The sequence below is a fragment of the Mustela lutreola genome, chromosome 1 (genome assembly GCF_030435805.1).
Source record: "Mustela lutreola isolate mMusLut2 chromosome 1, mMusLut2.pri, whole genome shotgun sequence".
NCBI classification, from domain to species: Eukaryota; Metazoa; Chordata; class Mammalia; order Carnivora; family Mustelidae; genus Mustela; species Mustela lutreola.
In genome coordinates this window covers 234,724,731-234,744,797 of record NC_081290.1, presented here as the reverse complement: position 1 = coordinate 234,744,797, position 20,067 = coordinate 234,724,731, and the positions used below count along the sequence as shown (strand labels likewise).

General features: G+C 36.4%; 1 protein-coding gene across 1 annotated transcript; it reads left to right on the top strand.

Moving 5' to 3' along the window:
• Window positions 1-10,215: 10,215 nt before the first annotated feature.
• On the top strand, window positions 10,216-11,160 carry LOC131821167 (olfactory receptor 52D1-like). Its single transcript, XM_059157009.1, has one exon. It carries the CDS (start codon window positions 10,216-10,218, stop codon window positions 11,158-11,160), a length of 945 nt encoding a protein of 314 aa, XP_059012992.1.
• Window positions 11,161-20,067: the final 8,907 nt, after the last annotated feature.

The following is a 20,067-nucleotide window of genomic DNA, read 5'->3' as shown; positions in this document are numbered from 1 at the left end:
CATGAATGAAAAGTAATTGGTGGAGGGACATTGAGTTCTCTTTGCTTGTCTTCCTGCAAGAATACTAATGAGCAGACAATAGGCAAAGTAGTCATAAGATATGGATTAAAGCCATATTGTGTAAAATGGTTTCCTTTGGATGTCTCCATGTTACCTTTGGATGTATGTGGTGGTAGAAATGATGGAATATGTGGAGAATGTTGCTAATAGTTATGAATGTGAGTTTCCAGTTGATAGAAGCTAAGAGAGAAAGAAATCTCAAAATCTTAATAAATCGGTATCTCCTAAATAATCGTTCAATAACTGGCTGATATTGTAAAGGCAGAAATATTGTACTTAGCTGCATTAACTTGATGATATTGCCTTTTTCAGAGAACAGTTATCTAGGAATCAACAAGTGGTTAAAATCAAGGACATGAAACTGATAGATGAGTCCCCCACCACGCACACATATTTATATTTTGTGGGATCCTGCCAAATTACCTTACACACCACCCCAGATTACCCATCTGTAAATCAACAACAAATCCTTACTTACCCCAGTGCTAAATGAGATCATATATAGAACACATCAGTGGTTGGTACGATTCACATTTTATCTGGAGCAGTTTTTGAAAAGGTATTTTATTAAGACAGAAACAGGTGATGTCAAAATAAGGTGATGTCCCAACTAGTTTGTAGATTTCCATGCAGTTAAAAAATGCCACTTGAATTTTACAAAATCTTTGTAACAATTATTCCTTGGCAGACTTTGCAAGTTATTAGGAATAAAATGAGATGAGCCCCCTTCATCTGAGTTACTTAAATATAATTACTATGAGAAACCACAAGGCCATGAATTTGATGATTTAGCTTTCAAAGTGGCCTAAATGCTATCATAAAAGAAACTGGCTCGTTTTTAGTTACTGTGCAGAAGAGAAAGAAAGGTTTTAATACATGATCTCCAACAGAGGCAAGAAGTCAGAAAGGAGGTTGAGGTATCTTTTGTCCCATCACAAAAAAGGACCAAGATGGCATGTAAACGGATGAGATACTGAAGCTTTTCATGACCTACAATTTTCCTCTATTTTTCTTCCTTTCTGTATCACTCAAACACTCCACATCTCTACAGATATAAGTGGTGAGTTATCTCATCTTTTTTTTTTTTTTTAATTTTCAGTGAACATTAGAATTAATAGGCATCCAGGTGACTAGAATCCAGAATCATGAAAAACATTTTGCATGTATCATAAATTGTTAGAGGGCCATACATAGAAGATGGGACCAAATTATTTGCAAAATTCTTTCAAGTCTAAATTATATTAGATTTACACTGATCTACCCACCTCTTTATCCTTTGGTGGATGAAAAATTCTAAACACACAGAATGGAAATAGCATGGCAATGGATAATAAAATTAATGAACAAAACAGGATTGGAAAACGTTAGTCTCTCCATTCTCTCCTAAAATAAGCACCCATTACAGCTCCTTACTAACTCCTAGTTCCAAAACTGTAGGGGCAGAACTTTACCTGGATAGAGCTGAGGGCTGATTTGGCATGTGAATCGTCTAGTAGTATCTTTGTTTCCTCCAAGATTTCCAGCAGAGGTTGATATTAAAGGAAAGCTTTCTCGGCCTTCCTGAGTGCCTGGGCGGATCCCAGAGCGTCATTACCTTTCTGATTCCCCAGTGTGTCATTATCCTTCTGACCCCCACGTTTCCTTCCCAGGAGTAAGTTGGCCTGGCCTTGTACCATCAGGTTAGAAAGTTCCCTCGATTCTAGAAGGAAAGGGTCTGCCTGGAATGAGAGCTCTCTGATCTTGGGTTAGGTTTAGAGAAATTTGAGCAAAAGCTCATGAGTAGTGAGGACACCAGAATGTGAGAAATGGAGATTTCTCAAGACATAGAAGTAAAGTATAATTATGTTGTTCATCCTCTGTTAATGGAGATGAAGTAGTATAGTAATTTTTATTGCACTCATAAATACTATAGTAATCTGGCTCCACCTGCTTCTCCTTTTCCCACTACTACTACACTATTACTCCTATTTCTCCTTCACCTCCTCCTTTTCTTCCTGATCCTCCTGCAAAGAATGTTACGCTTGCCTAGTATTTTACAGTAATTTTCAACTTCAAATGAACTTTAAGTATTGTTTTTCTCAAGGAACACATTCTTCAAGCTTCCCACGGTCATTGAGATATTTAAAAATTCTCTCTTCTCTTTTTTGAAAGGTAATGGCAATAACTCCAGTAACAACATTTTTACTGTGTCACTGTGATGTATTTAAAACCCCAGATGGCAAGGTTTGTAGGTTATTGTTAGTAATAGGTTATTCCTCTCAGAATGTGGAACATATTTTACAGGTTGGCTGCTTTCTGACCCAGAGTTTTAGTTTAGTCATTTGACATAGAAAATCATTAGTTAACTGATGGCAATATGATGGTGGCAAACTGTCTTTCTCTAGCAAGCCTGTAGGTTACTGGCTTTTGGATGATAACAGCCAAAAAAGCAGGGATTTCCACTTAGATTTTTTTTTTTTCTAACTGAGGTTCAATAGTCTGATACTCTGTATCTTCATGTGATACCATCTTCTTTATTCACTTGTGTACTTTATTTTTGGCTTTAAGTTGTCAGTATTCGTCCAATCTCAGAATTATTAGTCTAGCTTCAGTTCACCTACAAAATCAGTTTGGTCTGTGAAGAGAAGAAAATGCTTATATGTGCCATTTTTGGGGGGGTCATCTTCTTTGATTTTTCATTTTCTTTCTTATTCTCAGCTTCCTCAGGAATTTATGCTAAGGACTGACATCTTTCTTTTCTGCTCACCACCTTATCTTACCTTCTTTTCTCTACACTTTATTTCCCATATTTTATTCTCTGTCATATCTCTCATCTTTCAATTCTTGTTCCTTTTTTTTTTCTTTCTCTTTTTCTTTTTTTCTCTCCCTCTCTTTTTATGCTTACTTCACACAGTTTTCTCAAAATATCTCTGTCAGTTGTCTGTTCTCTTTCGAGTATTTTCCCTCTCCCTCCTTTCTTTAATACATTTACATTAATGTGAAGTTTTCATTAAAAGAGTACAATCATTTTTAGCCAAGAAATATTTTAGAGATTTTTCTCATTATATTTTATAGCTTAATTATTGAAACATAGTTAATGTCCATTTTTTTTTTTTCTGGTCAGGTCCTATATTAATATGGTTTAATCTTTCTTTCTTTCTTTCATTTTTAAAGATTTTATTTATTTATTTGACACAGAGAGAGACATGGAGAGAAGGAACACAAGCAGGGGGAATGGGAGAGGGAGAAGCAAGCTTCCCGCTGAGCAGGGAGTGGATGTGGGGCTCGATCCCAGGACCCTGGGATCATGACCAAGCCTAAGGCAGATGCTTAATGACTGAGCCACCCACGTGCCCCATCTTCTTTTCTTTCTATTTGAATTTTTCTTGCAAAGAAATATATATCTCCCTTCATAATCCAACAGTTCTACTACTTAGTATATACTAAAAAGAAGTAGTATATACTACTTAGTATATACTAAAAAATAAAGAGGCAAATTTATATGTGTTATTCACAAGTATACATAAACATATGTATGTACATATATATCTGAATACTTCAACTTCAGTATATAGTGTAATATTAATCATTCATCTCTGTTTTTAGAGGATGTAAAAAAGTTAGCATTAAGGGAAATTAGCAACAATAATATGGGGCAGTGTGGGTTGGAGCTTTCTAGTATAATGCAAACAAATGAGTTTAGTGACCTCTCATAGAGAGTCAACGGAAGATGAACATGACAAGAATAAACCCCAGAACCCATCACTACTCTTGTTACTAGTGAATATTTTTAAGTTTTCCAATTTATTAATGGTAACTGTTAGAACTAATAAATAAATTTAGTATAGTTGCACCACACAAAATCAATATACACAAGGTATTTGTGTTTTGGTATACAAATAATGATTTATCTGAAAAAGAAACTAAGGAAACAATCCCATTCAAAATAACAACAGAAAGAATAAAATATTCAGGAATAAACTTGACCAAAGAGACAAAAGACTTATACACTGAAAATTATAAAACATTGATAAAGGAAATTAAAAATGACACAGAAAATTGGAAGAAAGTCATATTCAGTGAGTGGAGGAATTAATATTGTTAAAACTTCTGTACTATCCAAAGTGATTTACAGATTGAATGTGATCCTTATCAAAATCTCAGTGGCATTATTACAGAAACAGAAAAAAAAAAAACACTTAAACTCATATGGAATCATAAAAGTTTCCTAAAAGTGAAAGCAGTCTTGATCAAGAACAAAGCCCTATGACCCAGCAATTGCACTATTGGGTATTTACCCTAAAGATACAAATGTAGTGATCCAAAGGGGCACATGCACCCGAATGTTTATAGCAGCAATGTCCACAATAGCCAAACTATGGAAAGAACCTAGATGTCCATCAACAGATGAATGGATCAAGAAGATGTGGTATATATACACAATGGAATACTATGCAGCCATCAAAAGAAATGAAATCTTGCCATTTGCGACAACATGGATGGAACTAGAGCGTATCATGCTTAGCGAAATAAGTCAAGCAGAGAAAGACAACTATCATATGATCTCCCTGATATGAGGAAGTGGTGATGCAACATGGGGGCTTAAGTGGGTAGAAGAAGAATCAATGAAACAAGATGGGATTGGGAGGGAGACAAACCATAAGTGACTCTTAATCTCACAAAACAAACTGAGGATTGCTGGGGGGAGGGGGTTTGGGAGAAGGGGGTGGTATTATGGACATTGGGGAGGGTATGTGATTTGGTGAGTGCTGTGAAGTGTGTAAACCTGGTGATTCACAGACCTGTACCCCTGGGGATAAAAATATATGTTTATAAAAAATAAAAAAAAAATTAAAAAAAAAAAAAAGAACAAAGCAGAAGGCATGACACTTTCTGTTTTTAAAATATATTTCAAAGCTGTAATAATCAAAACAGTGTGGTACTAGCATGGAAGCAGAAAAATAGATCCATGAATCCACAACCCAGAAATAAATCCATACATCTCTAATCAACTAGTCTTCTACAAGGGTGCAAAACAAAGGGAAAACAATAGTCTCTCCAATAAAAGGTGTTGGGAAAGCTGGGTATTCACATACAGAAAAATGAAATTTAATCCTTATGTCACACCTTTCACAAAGATGAAGATAAATGGATTAAAGACTCAAAAGCAAGATCCGAAAACTTGAAAGTTCTTTAGTTAAACATAGGGAAAAAGCTTCTTGCCATTGGCCTCCACAATGATTTTTTTAGGTATGACATCATACATAGCAAAGGTGACCAAAAAAAAGTAGACTGCATTTTGCATCAAACTAAAAAGCTTCTGTATGACAAAAACAAACAAACAAACAAATAAAAACAAAACACCCAGTTTTGTATCAAACTAAAAAGCTTCTGCATGACAAATAAAACAAAACAAAACAAAAATAGAAACACTCAGGAAAGTGAAAAAGCAATCCGTGGAAAAGGAGAGAAAGTTTTTGCAAGCCAGATAGTTCATTAGAGGTTAACATCCAAAATATCTGAGGAATTCATACTAGTCAATACCAAAAGCAAAAACAAAACAAAAAACCCAAATATCCCCGTCACAAGATGGACAAAGGACCTGAAGAGACATTTCTCAAAAGGAGGCAGGCAGAGGTTTGACATGTATATGAAAGGTGCTCAACTCCACACATCCTCAGGAAAATGTAAATCAAAACCACAGTGAGGAGGCGTCTGGGTGGCTCAGTCCCTTAAACTCAGATAAAGGTCTCAGGGCCCTGGGATTGAGGCCTGCATTGGGCTCTCTGCTCTGCGGGGAGCCTGCTTCTCCCTCTGCCTCAGGCCCCTTCCTGCTCCACTTGTTCTCTCTCTCTCTTTCTCTCTCTCAAGTAAATAAATAAAATCTTAAAACACACACACACACACACACACACACACACACTCAGTGAAATATCACTGTACACCCTTAGAATGACTGGTATCAAAAAAGACAAGTAAGGGGCACCTGGGTGGCTCAGTGGGTTAGGCCGCTGCCTTCGGCTCAGGTCATGGTCTCAGGGTCCTGGGATCGAGTCCCACATCGGGCTCTCTGCTCAGCGGGGGCCTGCTTCCCTTCCTCTCTCTGTGATCTCTTCCCTTCCTCTCTCCTACTGTGATCTCTCTCTGTCAAATAAATAAGTAAAATCTTAAAAAAAAAAAAAAAAAGACAAGTAAGTGTTGGGGAGGCTGTGGAGAATAGAGAAACTTCTTATATGCTGTTGGTGGGAGGGTGAGTTAGTATAACCATGATGGAAACCAGTATGGAGCCCTCAAAAATGAAAAACACAAAACCAAACAACAATATGATCCAGCAGTCCCACCTTTGTCATACATCCAAAGGAAACTAAATGACGACTGTCACTTGTTTCCGATTGGAATTAAATTGAGTTAATCAAAGGAATAAAGAATATTTTGTTAGCCTTTTCAGTCCCCTTCAGGATTTCAGGTCCTGTTAAGTGGTTGGCAAACTAAATGATATCATGTTGCTGAGGGATGGCTACATTTGGAGCTAAAAGCTGAGGATATGCACAGGCGAATTACTAGGACCGATCATGTAGACTATCAATCACTACCAAGGATACAAACCATTCTCCCTTCTGGCAATGATTCTATAGGGACCCATTTGTGACAAATGTTATTCTTGCTTATCCTCTGAGAATATCATGGTGAAGCTGCTACATATAGAAGCTACCTCTTTGGGTTGCTTATTGGCTCTGATTCAGTATCCTGTATGAGCTAATCAGTATTGTTATCAAAGTAGAGAAGGGTGGAGAAAAGGGGCTAGCCCAGGTGATTTCTGTAAAATGTTTTAGGACATGAGATCTCTTCCAAATACCACCCTTTTATTTTCTGAATCATAGATTCAATGGAGGAGTAAAAAATCTTTAAGCAGAGGAAATAAACATTTCTTTTTTATTCTCAATGGAAGAAATGATGAAAGGGCCAGATTTTAGGAGGCAAAGATATTTTTTAAGGATATCATAGAAGTGAGGATTATCTTTCCTTTTGAAATTCTTTTTATATTCCATGAACTTGAAGGAATACAATATGGGTAGCAAAAATAAGGCTACCTTGTGGTATCTGGACTCATGTACAGGTTGGTATTTTCAAGAGGATGTTATCATAGTGATCATATCATGTGTGCTTCTGGGGGAAAAAAAAAGCATTTTTTGAAACCAATGTATGTATCCTTCTGTGCAGTTTTTTTCTTTTCCAATATTATATACTGTTTTCAGGTATCCTACATGTATTATTGAACACCTAATAGGTCAAAGCCAGTGGTCTAAACCCGGGGTTATAAAATTCCCTGTAAGTTATACAATGTGTATACATATGTATGTATATATTTTTTAATCCATAGAATCTTAGCTATTTTATAACTCTTTGAGCCCAGAATATAGAAGATTTAAATTCAATATGTCATGATTGCCATTCTTAATGGAACTTTGTGCTTTTTTCCTTGGAATATACATATCTACATATATTCATCTCTATTTATCTACCTCATATATATGTATACATTTCCAAGACCAGATGTTATATGTTGTTTAGATTCCACTCTAAATGAATCTTACCCTGAGTGACAAAACTTAATCTATTGTTATCATTTCTATAGAATTCATACATACTCATGATAATCCACTGCCTAATAAATCACTTCCTCATTGTCTATTTATCACATAAATCATCAAAAATCCATATCTTAAAAAAAAATCCGTATCACCACTGTTCAAGAGTTTTTCGCTAGAGGAAAGCCCAGGATTAGTAAATGTACAAACCCAGAAAACAATCCTTCAGTTAGTGATATCTGGAGAATGTGAATGTGTTTTCATGGTTCTGGTAAGCATATGAAGGGATAACCATGCATGTTTTTTTATGAGTGCATATTGTACTTATGAGGACTTGTTTGAGGCATATTAGAAACAGATGATTCTTCAAGAGCTGAAAGCAGTACTACTCAGTGTCTGTGACTCAGTGGGAGATGGGGGAGGACAGAAAACTAGTAAAGGAGTGTTTCTTTACAAACAAATAATTTGTAGCAATCTAAGAGCCGTTCTCCTCTCTAACTCTCCCAACGCCTGCCTCCACACTCATCCCTTTATCTGGGGATATCCCCATGGCTTCTCTGTCTTAAGAGGCTCATTTCTGTGAGAAGTATAAAGGACTATGCTTTATTATGCTTAATTGATATTTTGGACATCATTAGACCAATTTACCAATCCAGTAAATGACTTCTCTGCATGTATCAGAATGCAGTTTTCTGGATAAATAAATGAGGGAACACAAGAAGGGTCCATCTCCACAGTGAACAGATAAAGTCTGAAGCACTGAGTATGGGAAGGTAGTAAGTGACATTAAGTTTAAGAAATACGTTGTTTGTGTGTGTGTGTGTGTGTGATCCTTATCGATATATTTCTCAGGAGAACAGATGATGTCTCTATTTAAAGGGTACATGATAGAAAAAAATATGAAAAAGTGACATCATCATATACTACATTCCATGTTAGTCACGTATGGAGTGTGGCAGATGAGATCTGGAAGACATGGAATACATTATTCTCATTTAAGAAGCAAGCCCAACAATGTACACATCATGTTACCATCTAGAAATATTCCAAGTGATGTTGCACTCCTATCACATGCAATCCTACAATTTTTTTGTTGTCTAAATTTAATAACTAACTCTGAAAGCTTGATTGCCTCAATTATAACTGTCTTTCTCTTAAATCAGGAGATAAGAGATCATTTATTTCTACTCTCTACATCATATAGAGTGTGGGTTGTGCAATCTTCTGCATAAAACAAGAATCCCTTCAATAACTTTAAGTTTCACAAGGTTTCCACTTGCCATTTATATTCACCAGAGAGAAATACTGACTGAGAAATTAAAGAGTAAAATTTCAAATTCTGGAATCCTCCGAAGGAACCCATAGAAGTTAAAACCCAAAATGGCTTTGGAAAGTACTTCTGCATTCTGAGGAGTAATATACTACATTATTCACCTTGGAGAAGCTGAAGAATACTCTTTCTTGGACTCTTCAACTTATCAGTAGTTAAATATTAACTGCCCTGACATATTTGACACTGGATTTGACACATAAAATAATGAAAATGTGAGAGATACAATTTTCAGACAGGTATTAACAGTAGAAAGGAGGAGAAAGGAAAAATAAACACAATACTATGTAATAAATGATAAAGAGAATGATAGTGAGTGATAGATGAAAATATACCAAGTCAGGTTATCCAAAGCATATAATTGAGGCGAACTTAGATCTTTTGCAGAAAGCTCTGAAAGAAGAAAATGAGGCAGGGAATTTTAGAATGTTCTCAAGACACTTGTTTATGCACTTAATGTTTGTGTTTTGTTGTGTTTTGTTTTGTTTTTTAAACAGGCAGAGGAAAAGGGAAGACATGAGGAAGCTACTCCTGTAGAGAATTTGTGCCCCCCCCCCACCACTTTCTCCTTTGACTTAGTTTCCCAAACATGGGCATTTTTGTCTGTTTCTGTTTGTTCCTGTTTCACAGCAGTTTTTCTTGCTGTCTTCATTCCCAGAGTGTGTAATAATACTCAGGATCTGAAGGCTTGAGCCCAACCATTCAGACATCAACCTCAATATGGCATTCTCTTACCCACATATATATCATTCTTCAGTTATCGTATTCTGATGTTTTCCCCATGGAGTGTAACCTCCACAAAAGGATCTGATCTGTGCATTTCTTTGCTACCAGTGCCTGGAGCATGGTTTCGTCACACAGTAAGATGTAAATGACATTAAACTTAATGTCCAATACTTCCCATACTCAGTTAATTCCTATACTCAGTTAGTTAATTCATAACTACTGAACTGTTGTTGAATTAAGTACAATTGAATAGACAGGGAATCTTTTTATGGAAATGAATGGTTAAGGGGACTTCTATGCCCCTATGATAATATGAAATGATACATGAGTTATCTTTTTGTATTTTCAAATGCAGTATTTTATATAATGTTACAAATTTGATTACTCTGGTCCTAGTGAATTTAAATAGACTTTATTATTTGAATTGTTTTTAACATAAGGGACTTCTAGAACTGAGTCTCCGTATTTTCAGCATCTGGTTGTGCTGCTTCCTCTTCAGAAGTAGTGACAAAAAGCAAAGGGAAAAGCAACATGCCTCCTCTCAACACTTCTTTTCCCTCTCCTGTCACCTTCCTGTTGATGGGCATTCCGGGACTAGAGCACCTGCATGTCTGGATTGGAATTCCCTTCTGCTCCATGTATGTGGTGGCTGTGGTGGGGAATGTGACCATCCTGGCTGTGGTGAGGGCAGAGCGAAGCCTCCATGAGCCTATGTTCCTCTTTCTCTGCATGCTCTCCATCACCGACCTGGTCCTCTCCACATCCACCCTGCCCCGAATGCTCTGTCTCTTCTGGCTTGGAGCCCATAACATTGCCTTTGATGCCTGCCTGACCCAAATGTTCTTCATCCATAGCTTTACTACCATGGAATCAGGCTTTTTCCTGGCCATGGCCTTTGACCATTACGTGGCCATTTGTGACCCACTGCGTCATACCACGATTCTCACTCATGCTCGCATCACCATAATGGGTATGATTGTGGTGATTCGGGGAATAGCTTTCTTTTCTCCACATCCCATCCTGCTCAAACAGCTGCCCTACTGCAGAACACGAATCATTGCCCATACCTACTGTGAGTTCATGGCTGTGGTGAAGCTGGCGTGTGTGGACACAGGAGCCACCACACGCTATAGCCTCAGTGTGGCTTCTATCATTGGCTCGTGTGATGCCATTCTCACTGTTGTATCCTATGCCTTCATCCTCCACTCTGTATTCCGCCTGCCATCCCGAGAAGCTGGCTTTAAGGCTTTGGGCACATGTGGATCACATGTCTGTGTTATTCTTGTGTTCTATTCCACAGCTGGTTTTTCCATTTTCACTCACCGTTTTGGGAAGAATGTGCCTGCACATATCCATATTTTTATTGCAAATATGTACCTTTTGGTGCCCCCTTTCCTCAACCCCATTGTGTATGGAGTAAGAACCAAGAAAATACGGGAGCATGTTCTTAGAGCATTAAGGATCAAAGTCACCTGATTTTAGTTAGATCAATAAAAGAAATGTCTCAAGCTATACAGAAATACAAGATATGATGTAGAGAAAATAATTATCTGTTCTTACTCCTACAAGCTGAATTAGATTTACCACCTAAAGGCTGTTCTTTACCAGATGTCTAGAATTTCTGAGAATACTAACTCGACAAATTATTTTAACTTTTTCATTTAGTAAATATTGGTGATGAATTTGTTCATCTCATTTTGAATATGTATCTTTCAGGAAGAGTTATAATAGGGAATAAACAGTATGTTGAAGGAGGAAAAAAAAAAAACCTATGGAGAAACAGGGAAGGGAAGGAAGTGTTCTCTGAGATCTATATGCTGAATTTTATAGAGTAGTTACTTTGAAAGAATATTGACACATATATATATGTATATATATATATATATGGTTGTGATTTTTAAAAACAGGTAAGAAATGTTGCATCTCTAGTCTAGTAGTATCAATGGAAATCTCAAGGTACATGAGTAGACTAAAAATACAGGAAGATTTTTTTTTTTTTTTATACTTTTTTTATTTTTTATAAACATATATTTTTATCCCCAGGGGTACAGGTCTGTGAATCACCAGGTTTACACACTTCACAGCACTCACCAAAGCACATACCCTCCCCAATGTCCATAATCCCAACCCCTTCTCCCAAACCCCCTCCCCTCGGCAACCCTCAGTTTGTTTTGTGAGATTAAGAGATTTTAAATGTAATTAAGAAGAAATGATCACCCAGTCAAGGAAAACAAAAATATAAAAATTAAAATTAAATCTTTTAACACAGGTTTGTGTGAAGGTGCCAACATTGGTATTAGAGCTTGTATGGTTTCTAGAGCAATTTTGATTGAAACAAGGGGTACTCCATAAAATAAAGCAATAGCCTCAATTCTACTGACTCCTAAAGTATAGTTCATGTCCTTCAAATTTAATAGTTAGTAGTTAAAATTAGCAGACTACCAGGCTACCATGTACATTGAATCTTCCTCATTGACTAGTTGACCTCAAACCTAATCTTAAAACAAAAAATATGAAATCTCTTATTAACAAAGTAAAATATTTCCCCCTTTTATTGCCTCAATACCTACGACTAGCTTCTTTTTTTTTTTTTCATTTTCCTCAGCTTTCACTAGTTTCCCTGCTATGTGTTTCTCATCTTTTATAAATATTATCTAAGAACTATGGGACATTTCTTTTCCTGGAAGCCATCTGAAAAAGGATGTGTGATTGCTGTGAAACTTTTCCTCACTCCTTCCTTATTTATCCAAGAAACTTAAATCCACAGCTAAACCCAAAGACTGATAATCTCTGCATTCACCAATACTCAGTACATAATGTAACTATAAGTAGAACACAAATTTTTCTGTTTTGGAAAACTATATACATTTGGTGTGATTCCCTTGAAATAAAGGGTTAAGATCTGAAGCAATTTGAGGGTTACACTAATAAATTTAGTTTGGATATGACTTAAGAGTCATGTAGAATATTAAATTGTATTTAACCTCAGGGAGAAGGTCTTGGTTAAGGTAAATATTCACGTATTTTGATCATGTAAGTGGTGATGATCATCTAGTCTATTAAGAGTAAATTCACTCAAGCAGCAGTTGCCTAATGAAGAAAACAGACAATATGAAAAATGCTGAAATTTTTGTTCCATGCCCATCACCTACATTTGTCTGAAGTATTCTTCGTTTGCAGCTGTTGTCCCAGGTTAATTACCAAGTGTGCCCTTTTACAATCGTTTCTTTTTTTCTCAGATATTGTGTGTTCTCTTTGTCATCAAGTCACCAATGATTGTTAAATTTTTAACACGTTTTATACTATTGTATGTGTAATGTATGAATGTATTTTTGAGGTGCAATAAAATACAGTGAAATTACAGATCTTAAATGGACAGTTAGGTAAGCTTGAACAAACATATGACCAAGGTAACCTACTTCACAATCATAGTATAAGACATTTCCACCACCCCCAAGAAATGCTCCCACTTTTCTACTTTGAAAGTGTACTATTGGGGAAATGTATACTTTTTTTTTAGTTTAATTTTATTTTTTTCAGTGTTCTGAGATTGTTTATGCACCACACCCAGTGCTCCATGTGATATGTGCCCTCCTTAACACTCACCATCAGGCTCACCTAAACCCCACCCCTCTCCCCTCCAAAACCCTCAGTTTGTTTCTCAGAGTCCACAGTCTCTAATGGTTTGTCTGCTCCTCTGATCTCCCCCAATTCACTTTTCCTTTCCTTCTCCTAATGTCCCCTATGCTCCACAAGTAAGTGAAACCATATGATAATTTACTCTCTCTGCTTGATTTATTTCACTCAGCATAATCTCCTCCAGTCCCATCCATGCTGATACAAAAAGTTGGGTATTCATCCTTTCTGATGGAGGAATAATATTCCATTGTATTCATGGACCATATCTTCTTTACCCATTTGTCCATTGAAGGGCATCTTGGTTCTTTCCACAATTTGGTGAATGTGGCCAACGTTGCTATGAACATTGGGATACAGAGGGCTCCTCTTTTCAATACATCTGTATCTTTGGGGTAAATACCCAGTAGTGCAATTGCATGGTCATCGAGTAGCTCTATTTTTTAATTTCTGAAGAAATCTCCCCATTGTTTCCCAAAGTGGCTGCACCAACTTGCATTCCCACTGACAGTGTAAGAGGGTTCCCCTTTCTCGACATCCTCTCCAACACGTGTTGTTTACTGTCTTTTTAGTTTTGGCCATTCTAACTGGTGTAAGGTGTTATCTCAATGTGGTTTTGATTTAGCCATCAGGGAGATTCAAATCAAAACCACATTGAGATACTTTTTATACAATAGGAGTATTTGTCTTACTTCTGTCAGTAGGACAGCAATGATTTGGGTTACAATTTCAACGGTTTTAGACTATTGCATTTAGTAGGTACATGGATTAGAAAGTCTTCCAGTAGGGATTCTGAATAGATTTATCCAATGATTATTGTCCATGATCATACCCATAACTTCTGTATGTCCTTGTTTATGCACATACCTGAAACTATTATTTGCTTGAATCTGATGCTCAGATTCTTCCCACATGATTCCCAAACCCAGATCTTCATTGTGTCAGATATATTCAGTGACCTGGACACCAAACTAAGAGGATCAGAAACCCCTGGAAGGGAACTGGCACCAGAAGTTCTGTGTTAGTTGCCATGTATTCTCATGAGATATTATCTATTTTGCTGCCACCTTTTAGCCCTTGTGTCCATAGGAAAACAAGTGGGCAGACAGCTAGCTATTTTTTTTAAAGATTTTATTTATTTTATTTGACAGAGATTACAAGTAGGCAGAGAGGCAGGCAGAGAGAGAGAGAGAGAGAGGAGGAAGCAGGATCCCTGCTGAGCAGAGAGCCCGATGCGGGGCTCCATCCCAGGACCTGAGCCGAAGGCAGAGGCTTTAACCCACTGAGCCACCCAGGCACCCCGGCAGCTAGCTAGCTATTTCTTTCTTTCTTTCTTCTTCTTTTTTTTTTTTTTTAGCTCTCTGAGACCTGAGTGTTTTCCAGGAGGAGGAAACAACCAGGTGCATGGGCAGGAGTACAAGTCCCAGACACATTTGCTTTACTTGGGTGTAGTGGTAATTCAGTGCTTCCAGTAGAAAGGTTGGAAAGATTATTTTAGTAGGTGGAAGATCCTGTAAGGATGTAGTCTCAGGAACTGCCCTTGAGGCTGCCCTAAAAAAATGTGTCAACAACATAACTTAAAGGAGATGCTTAGACTGGGCTTCATAAAATGGCAACAAGTTGATTGGACCCTCTATACCAAAAGTCCTACATCCACTTCCCTTAAATATGATCATAATTTCACAGATCACATAATCACATTCCAAGTAAACTTAGAAGGTACTTTTAATCTTAGAGTCCTAAGTTTTACATTTATAATATGTGTCCATCAATTGCTTTCCAGATCACACGGTGGTTAAGGTTCTTATTTAGGAAACATTTCTAATAATTAATGTGGTTTTGGATCAAAATTAACAAGGAACTGTAATCAACAGAAGGAAGGATCACAGGAAAAGGGGAATTTTTGAACAGAATGCCGTGACTACATAGAGGAAGGAGAAAGAATATTCTGTGGTACCTTTCCATGATAAAGAAACCGGGTTCACGATTGAGGGTTTACTTATGGCACAGCCTTCAGTTTTATTAATTTTTGGGAACTTTTTGTGTAATTAACATACAGCTCCCCCCCCCTTTATTATTCTGTTATGTTAGTCACCACATAGTACATTGTTAGTTTTTGATGCTGTGTTCCAGGATTCATTGTTAGCATATGACACCCAGTGCTCCACATACCACTTTGGTATGTCAGTTTGTGCCACAGACATTAGGAAATATTTTGCCTCAGGAATAATGTAACTTTGAATAGTCTTAGTTTGGAGAAAAATTATAAAAATGAAGGTAAAGAAACAGAGAAAGAAAATTATGGTGATCTGCTGAAAATCTACTGACAGATTCTCTATTCTATTGGAATACTCTTTTCGAAGTAACCATTTAAAAGTAGAGTCTTAACTTTATTTATTTATCTTTAAATATTTTATTCCTTTATTTGATAGAGAGTACACAAGCAGGGGGAGCAGCAGGCAGAGGGAGAGGGAGAAGCAGACTCCATTCTAAGCAGAGAGCCTGATATGGGGCTTAATTCCAGGGCCCTGGTATTGTGACTTAAGCCTAAAACAGATTCTTAACCCACTGAGCCACCCAGGCACCCCGAGTCTTAAATTTAAAGGGATATGGTTCATATGGTATTATATTGGCTTTACATGATATAGATCATTTTAATATTTTCACAATGATAATGACTATATTTTTGCTTATACGATTAAAATATTTTATTTTATTTTATTTTTATTTATTTTTATTTTTTTTTCAGTGTTCCAAGATTCATTGTTTATTCCCCACACCCAATGCTGCATGCAATACATGCCTTCCTTAATACCCACCACCAGGCCCTCCCAAACCCCTACCCCCTCCCTTCCAAAACCCTGTTTGTTTCTCAGAGTCCACAGACTCTCATACATGTCTCCCCCTCTGATTTCCCCCAACTACTTCTCTCTTTCACGCAATGTCCTCGGTGTTATTCCTTATGCTCCACAAGTAAATGAAATATTTTATATCAAAAATTAAGCAATTAAAAAAAAAGAAAGAAAGTCAAAATAATATTCTGGTCAAAAACAAAAACAAAACCCACAATGGTTATTTTCTGAGTCTTTATTTGAATACTTGGAAGATACTTCTCTTGCGACACCTGGGTGGCTCAATTGGTTAGACATCTGCCTTCTGCTCTGGTCCTGATCTGGCTCCTTGCTCATTGAGGAGCCTGCTTCCCTCTCTGCTGGCTGCTCCCCCTGCTTTAGCACTCTCTGTGTCTCCTCCAACAAATAAATAAATAAAAATCTTTGAATCTCAGAGTCAATCTAACCTCCGAGAAAAGACTCTAAATTACCTTTGTCTTATTTGAAGAATCTTTGTCCCAACTGTAGTATGCAAACTAGTCTGAAGCCCTCAAGGATATTCCAACTTTAATAATATGAGACTAGGAGAAATAAATTTGATTTTTGTTAATTACTTCTAAAGTCTTTTTTTAGGGAGAAGGGGCAGAGAAAGAATCTCAGGCAGGCTTCACCCCCAGCACAGAGCCTTATGTGGGGCTCTATCTCACAACCCTGAGATGATTACCTGAGCCGAAATCAAGAGTCAGAAGCATAAGGCACTGAGCCATCCAGGCACCGCTACCTGCTTCTGAAGTTAACTGAAATTTAAGACTGGCCATCTGTATGCTTTAATTTCCATGGAGACTACTAATAAATATTAGAAAATATAGTGACTAAATTAATAGAGGGTAACATGGAATACTGAAAATAATAAATCTAGAAAAGGCAAAAAAAGAACAGAAAATTTCACTGTCAATTTAAAATATAACATAAAAATAGCAAAAACAAGTCCAAGCATCCAAACAATTACTTTCAATGTAAAGAACTATAGTTATAAATCAGGTTAAAAATAATCATATTCTGTACAAAAGTAGTACAAAGAATATACAGAGATGTTGAAGTATATGCATGGGGAAAACTAATTCTATACAAAATTTTTAAAGACAAGAATATGTTATTTTTCAGATCCATATGATACTCTCAATAGATGCTGAAAAAGCATTTGACAAAGTACAGCATCCCTTCCTGATCAAAACTCTTCAAAGTGTAGGGATAGAGGGCACATACCTCAATATCATCAAAGCCATCTATGAAAAACCCACCGCAAATATCATTCTCAATGGAGAAAAACTGAAAGCTTTTCCGCTAAGGTCAAGAACACGGCAGGGATGTCCATTATCAACACTGCTATTCAACATAGTACTAGAGGTCCTAGCCTCAGCAATCAGACAACAAAAGGAAATTAAAGGCATCCAAATCGGCAAAGAAGAAGTCAAATTATCACTCTTCGCAGATGATATGATACTCTATGTGGAAAACCCAAAAGACTCCACTCCAAAACTGCTAGAACTTATACAGGAATTCAATAAAATGTCAGGATATAAAATCAATGCACAGAAATCAGTAGCATTTCTCTACACCAACAACAAGACAGAAGAAAGAGAAATTAAGGAGTCAATCCCATTTACAATTGCACCCAAAACCATAAGATACCTAGGAATAAACCTAACCAAAGAGACACAGAATCTATACTCAGAAAACTATAAAGTACTCATGAAAGAAATTGAGGAAGACACAAAGAAATGGAAAATGTTCCATGATCCTGGATTGGAAGAATAAATATTGTGAAAATGTCTATGCTACCTAAAGCAATCTACACATTTAATGCAATTCCTATCAAAGTACCATCCATCTTTTTCAAAGAAATGGAACAAATAATTCTAAAATTTATATGGAACCAGAAAAGACCTCGAATAGCCAAAGGGATATTGAAAAAGAAAGCCAACGTTGGTGGCATCACAATTCCGGACTTCAAGCTCTATTACAAAGCTGTCATCATCAAGACAGCATGGTACTGGCACAAAAACAGATACATAGATCAATGGAACAGAATAGAGAGCCCAGAAATAGACCCTCAACTCTATGGTCAACTCATCTTCGACAAAGCAGGAAAGAATGTCCAATGGAAAAAAGACAGCCTCTTCAATAAGTGGTGCTGGGAAAATTGGACAGCCACATGCAGAAAAATGAAATTGGACCATTTCCTTACACCACACACAAAAATAGACTCAAAAGGGATGAAGGACCTCAATGTGCGAAAGGAATCCACCAAAATCCTTGAGGAGAACACAGGCAGCAACCTCTTTGACCTCAGCCGCAGCAACATCTTCCTAGGAACAACGCCAAAGGCAAGGGAAGCAAGGGAAAAAATGAACTATTGGGATTTCATCAAGATCAAAAGCTTTTGCACAGCAAAGGAAACAGTTAACAAAACCAAAAGACAACTGACAGAATGGGAGAAGATATTTGCAAATGACATATCAGATAAAGGACTAGTGTCCAGAATCTATAAAGAACTTAGCAAACTTTCAGATCATAACAGTACAGATCTTGATTGGCATTTGCTCAGATTTATCCAAAATTATTTTGGAAGCATAAGTTCCAAAACATGTCTTTGGTCACAAATGTCAATAGGCCCCATATGTGAAATCTGACATTTAAAAATTTTCACTTTTAATGTTTCATAATATATATTTTTATTATTCATGGCCATGTTTTAAATGATACACACTTTTTATTTTATATCTTCAAAATGTACATCTTGGTGATTTGATGTACATGTATATTGTGAAATAATTGCTACAATCAAGCTAATGAACATACTCATTACTTTACATATTTACCTTTCTTTTGTATGTAGTAAAAATCTTAGTATGTATCCTTTCAGCAGATTTCAAGTGTATAGGACAGTATTGTTATCCATAGTCATCATGGTATATATTAGATGTCAGGATGTATACATTTTGCATAACTGAAATTTTGTACCCTTATCCAACATCTCTCCATGTTTCTTTTCCCTCAGTCTTGATAACCACCATTATCTGCTTCCATTTTATTTTTTTAACTTTACTGAGAAGCCATTGACAAGTAAAATTGTATATATTTAAAGTTTGTAACGATGCTTTGGTTTACATACACATAAAATGTGCAATGATCAGCAAAATCAAGATAACTAACACATACAGCACCTCATGTAATTAGCATGTGTGTGTGTGTAAGTATTCTTGAGTGGGTCTTAAGATCTACTTTCAGTAACTTTGTCCACAGTACCATATCATTAACTATATTATTAACCGTATTATTAACTATACTCACCAAGCTGTACATTAGATTCCCAGAACCTATTTTTATTACCTGAAAATCTGAACCTGTTTCCCCTTGCCTGTTATTTCTGCAACCTGGCGTTCTATTTATTCTGTTTTGTTTCTATGAAACGTTTTTTTTTTTTTTTTTTTTTTTTTAGATTCCACATATAAGTTGGATATTCAGTATTTGTCTTTTTGGAACCTACATTTTGTTCTCATGAAAAACATCCTTGATACTCACTATAAGTGCATTTCCATATTTTCAGTGTAAATTAGTAAAAAATTATTAATATTATAGCATTCTTGTGCTAAACAAGAGCTTTTAATTCTTATTCACACCAATCTTTCAGAAGTAAAATGTTGGAACTTTTTAAATTGCAGTCATATTTTCTGAGTGAAGTATTGTTTGCCTTAGAGTTGGCATTCTCATTACTATTTGCTACACCAATTGATACCAGTCAACATAGTTCACTAACAACCTGATAGGTACACTTCACAGTTATTCCAGAACCATATAATGTAGTGTTTCACTGTACACAAGACATGAAATTATTGTATGAATCTTTTTATAT

Coding starts and splice junctions, on each gene's coding strand:
- LOC131821167 (XM_059157009.1), top strand. CDS start 10,216: ATGCCTCCTCTCAACACTTCTTTTCCCTCTCCTGTCACCTTCCTGTTG.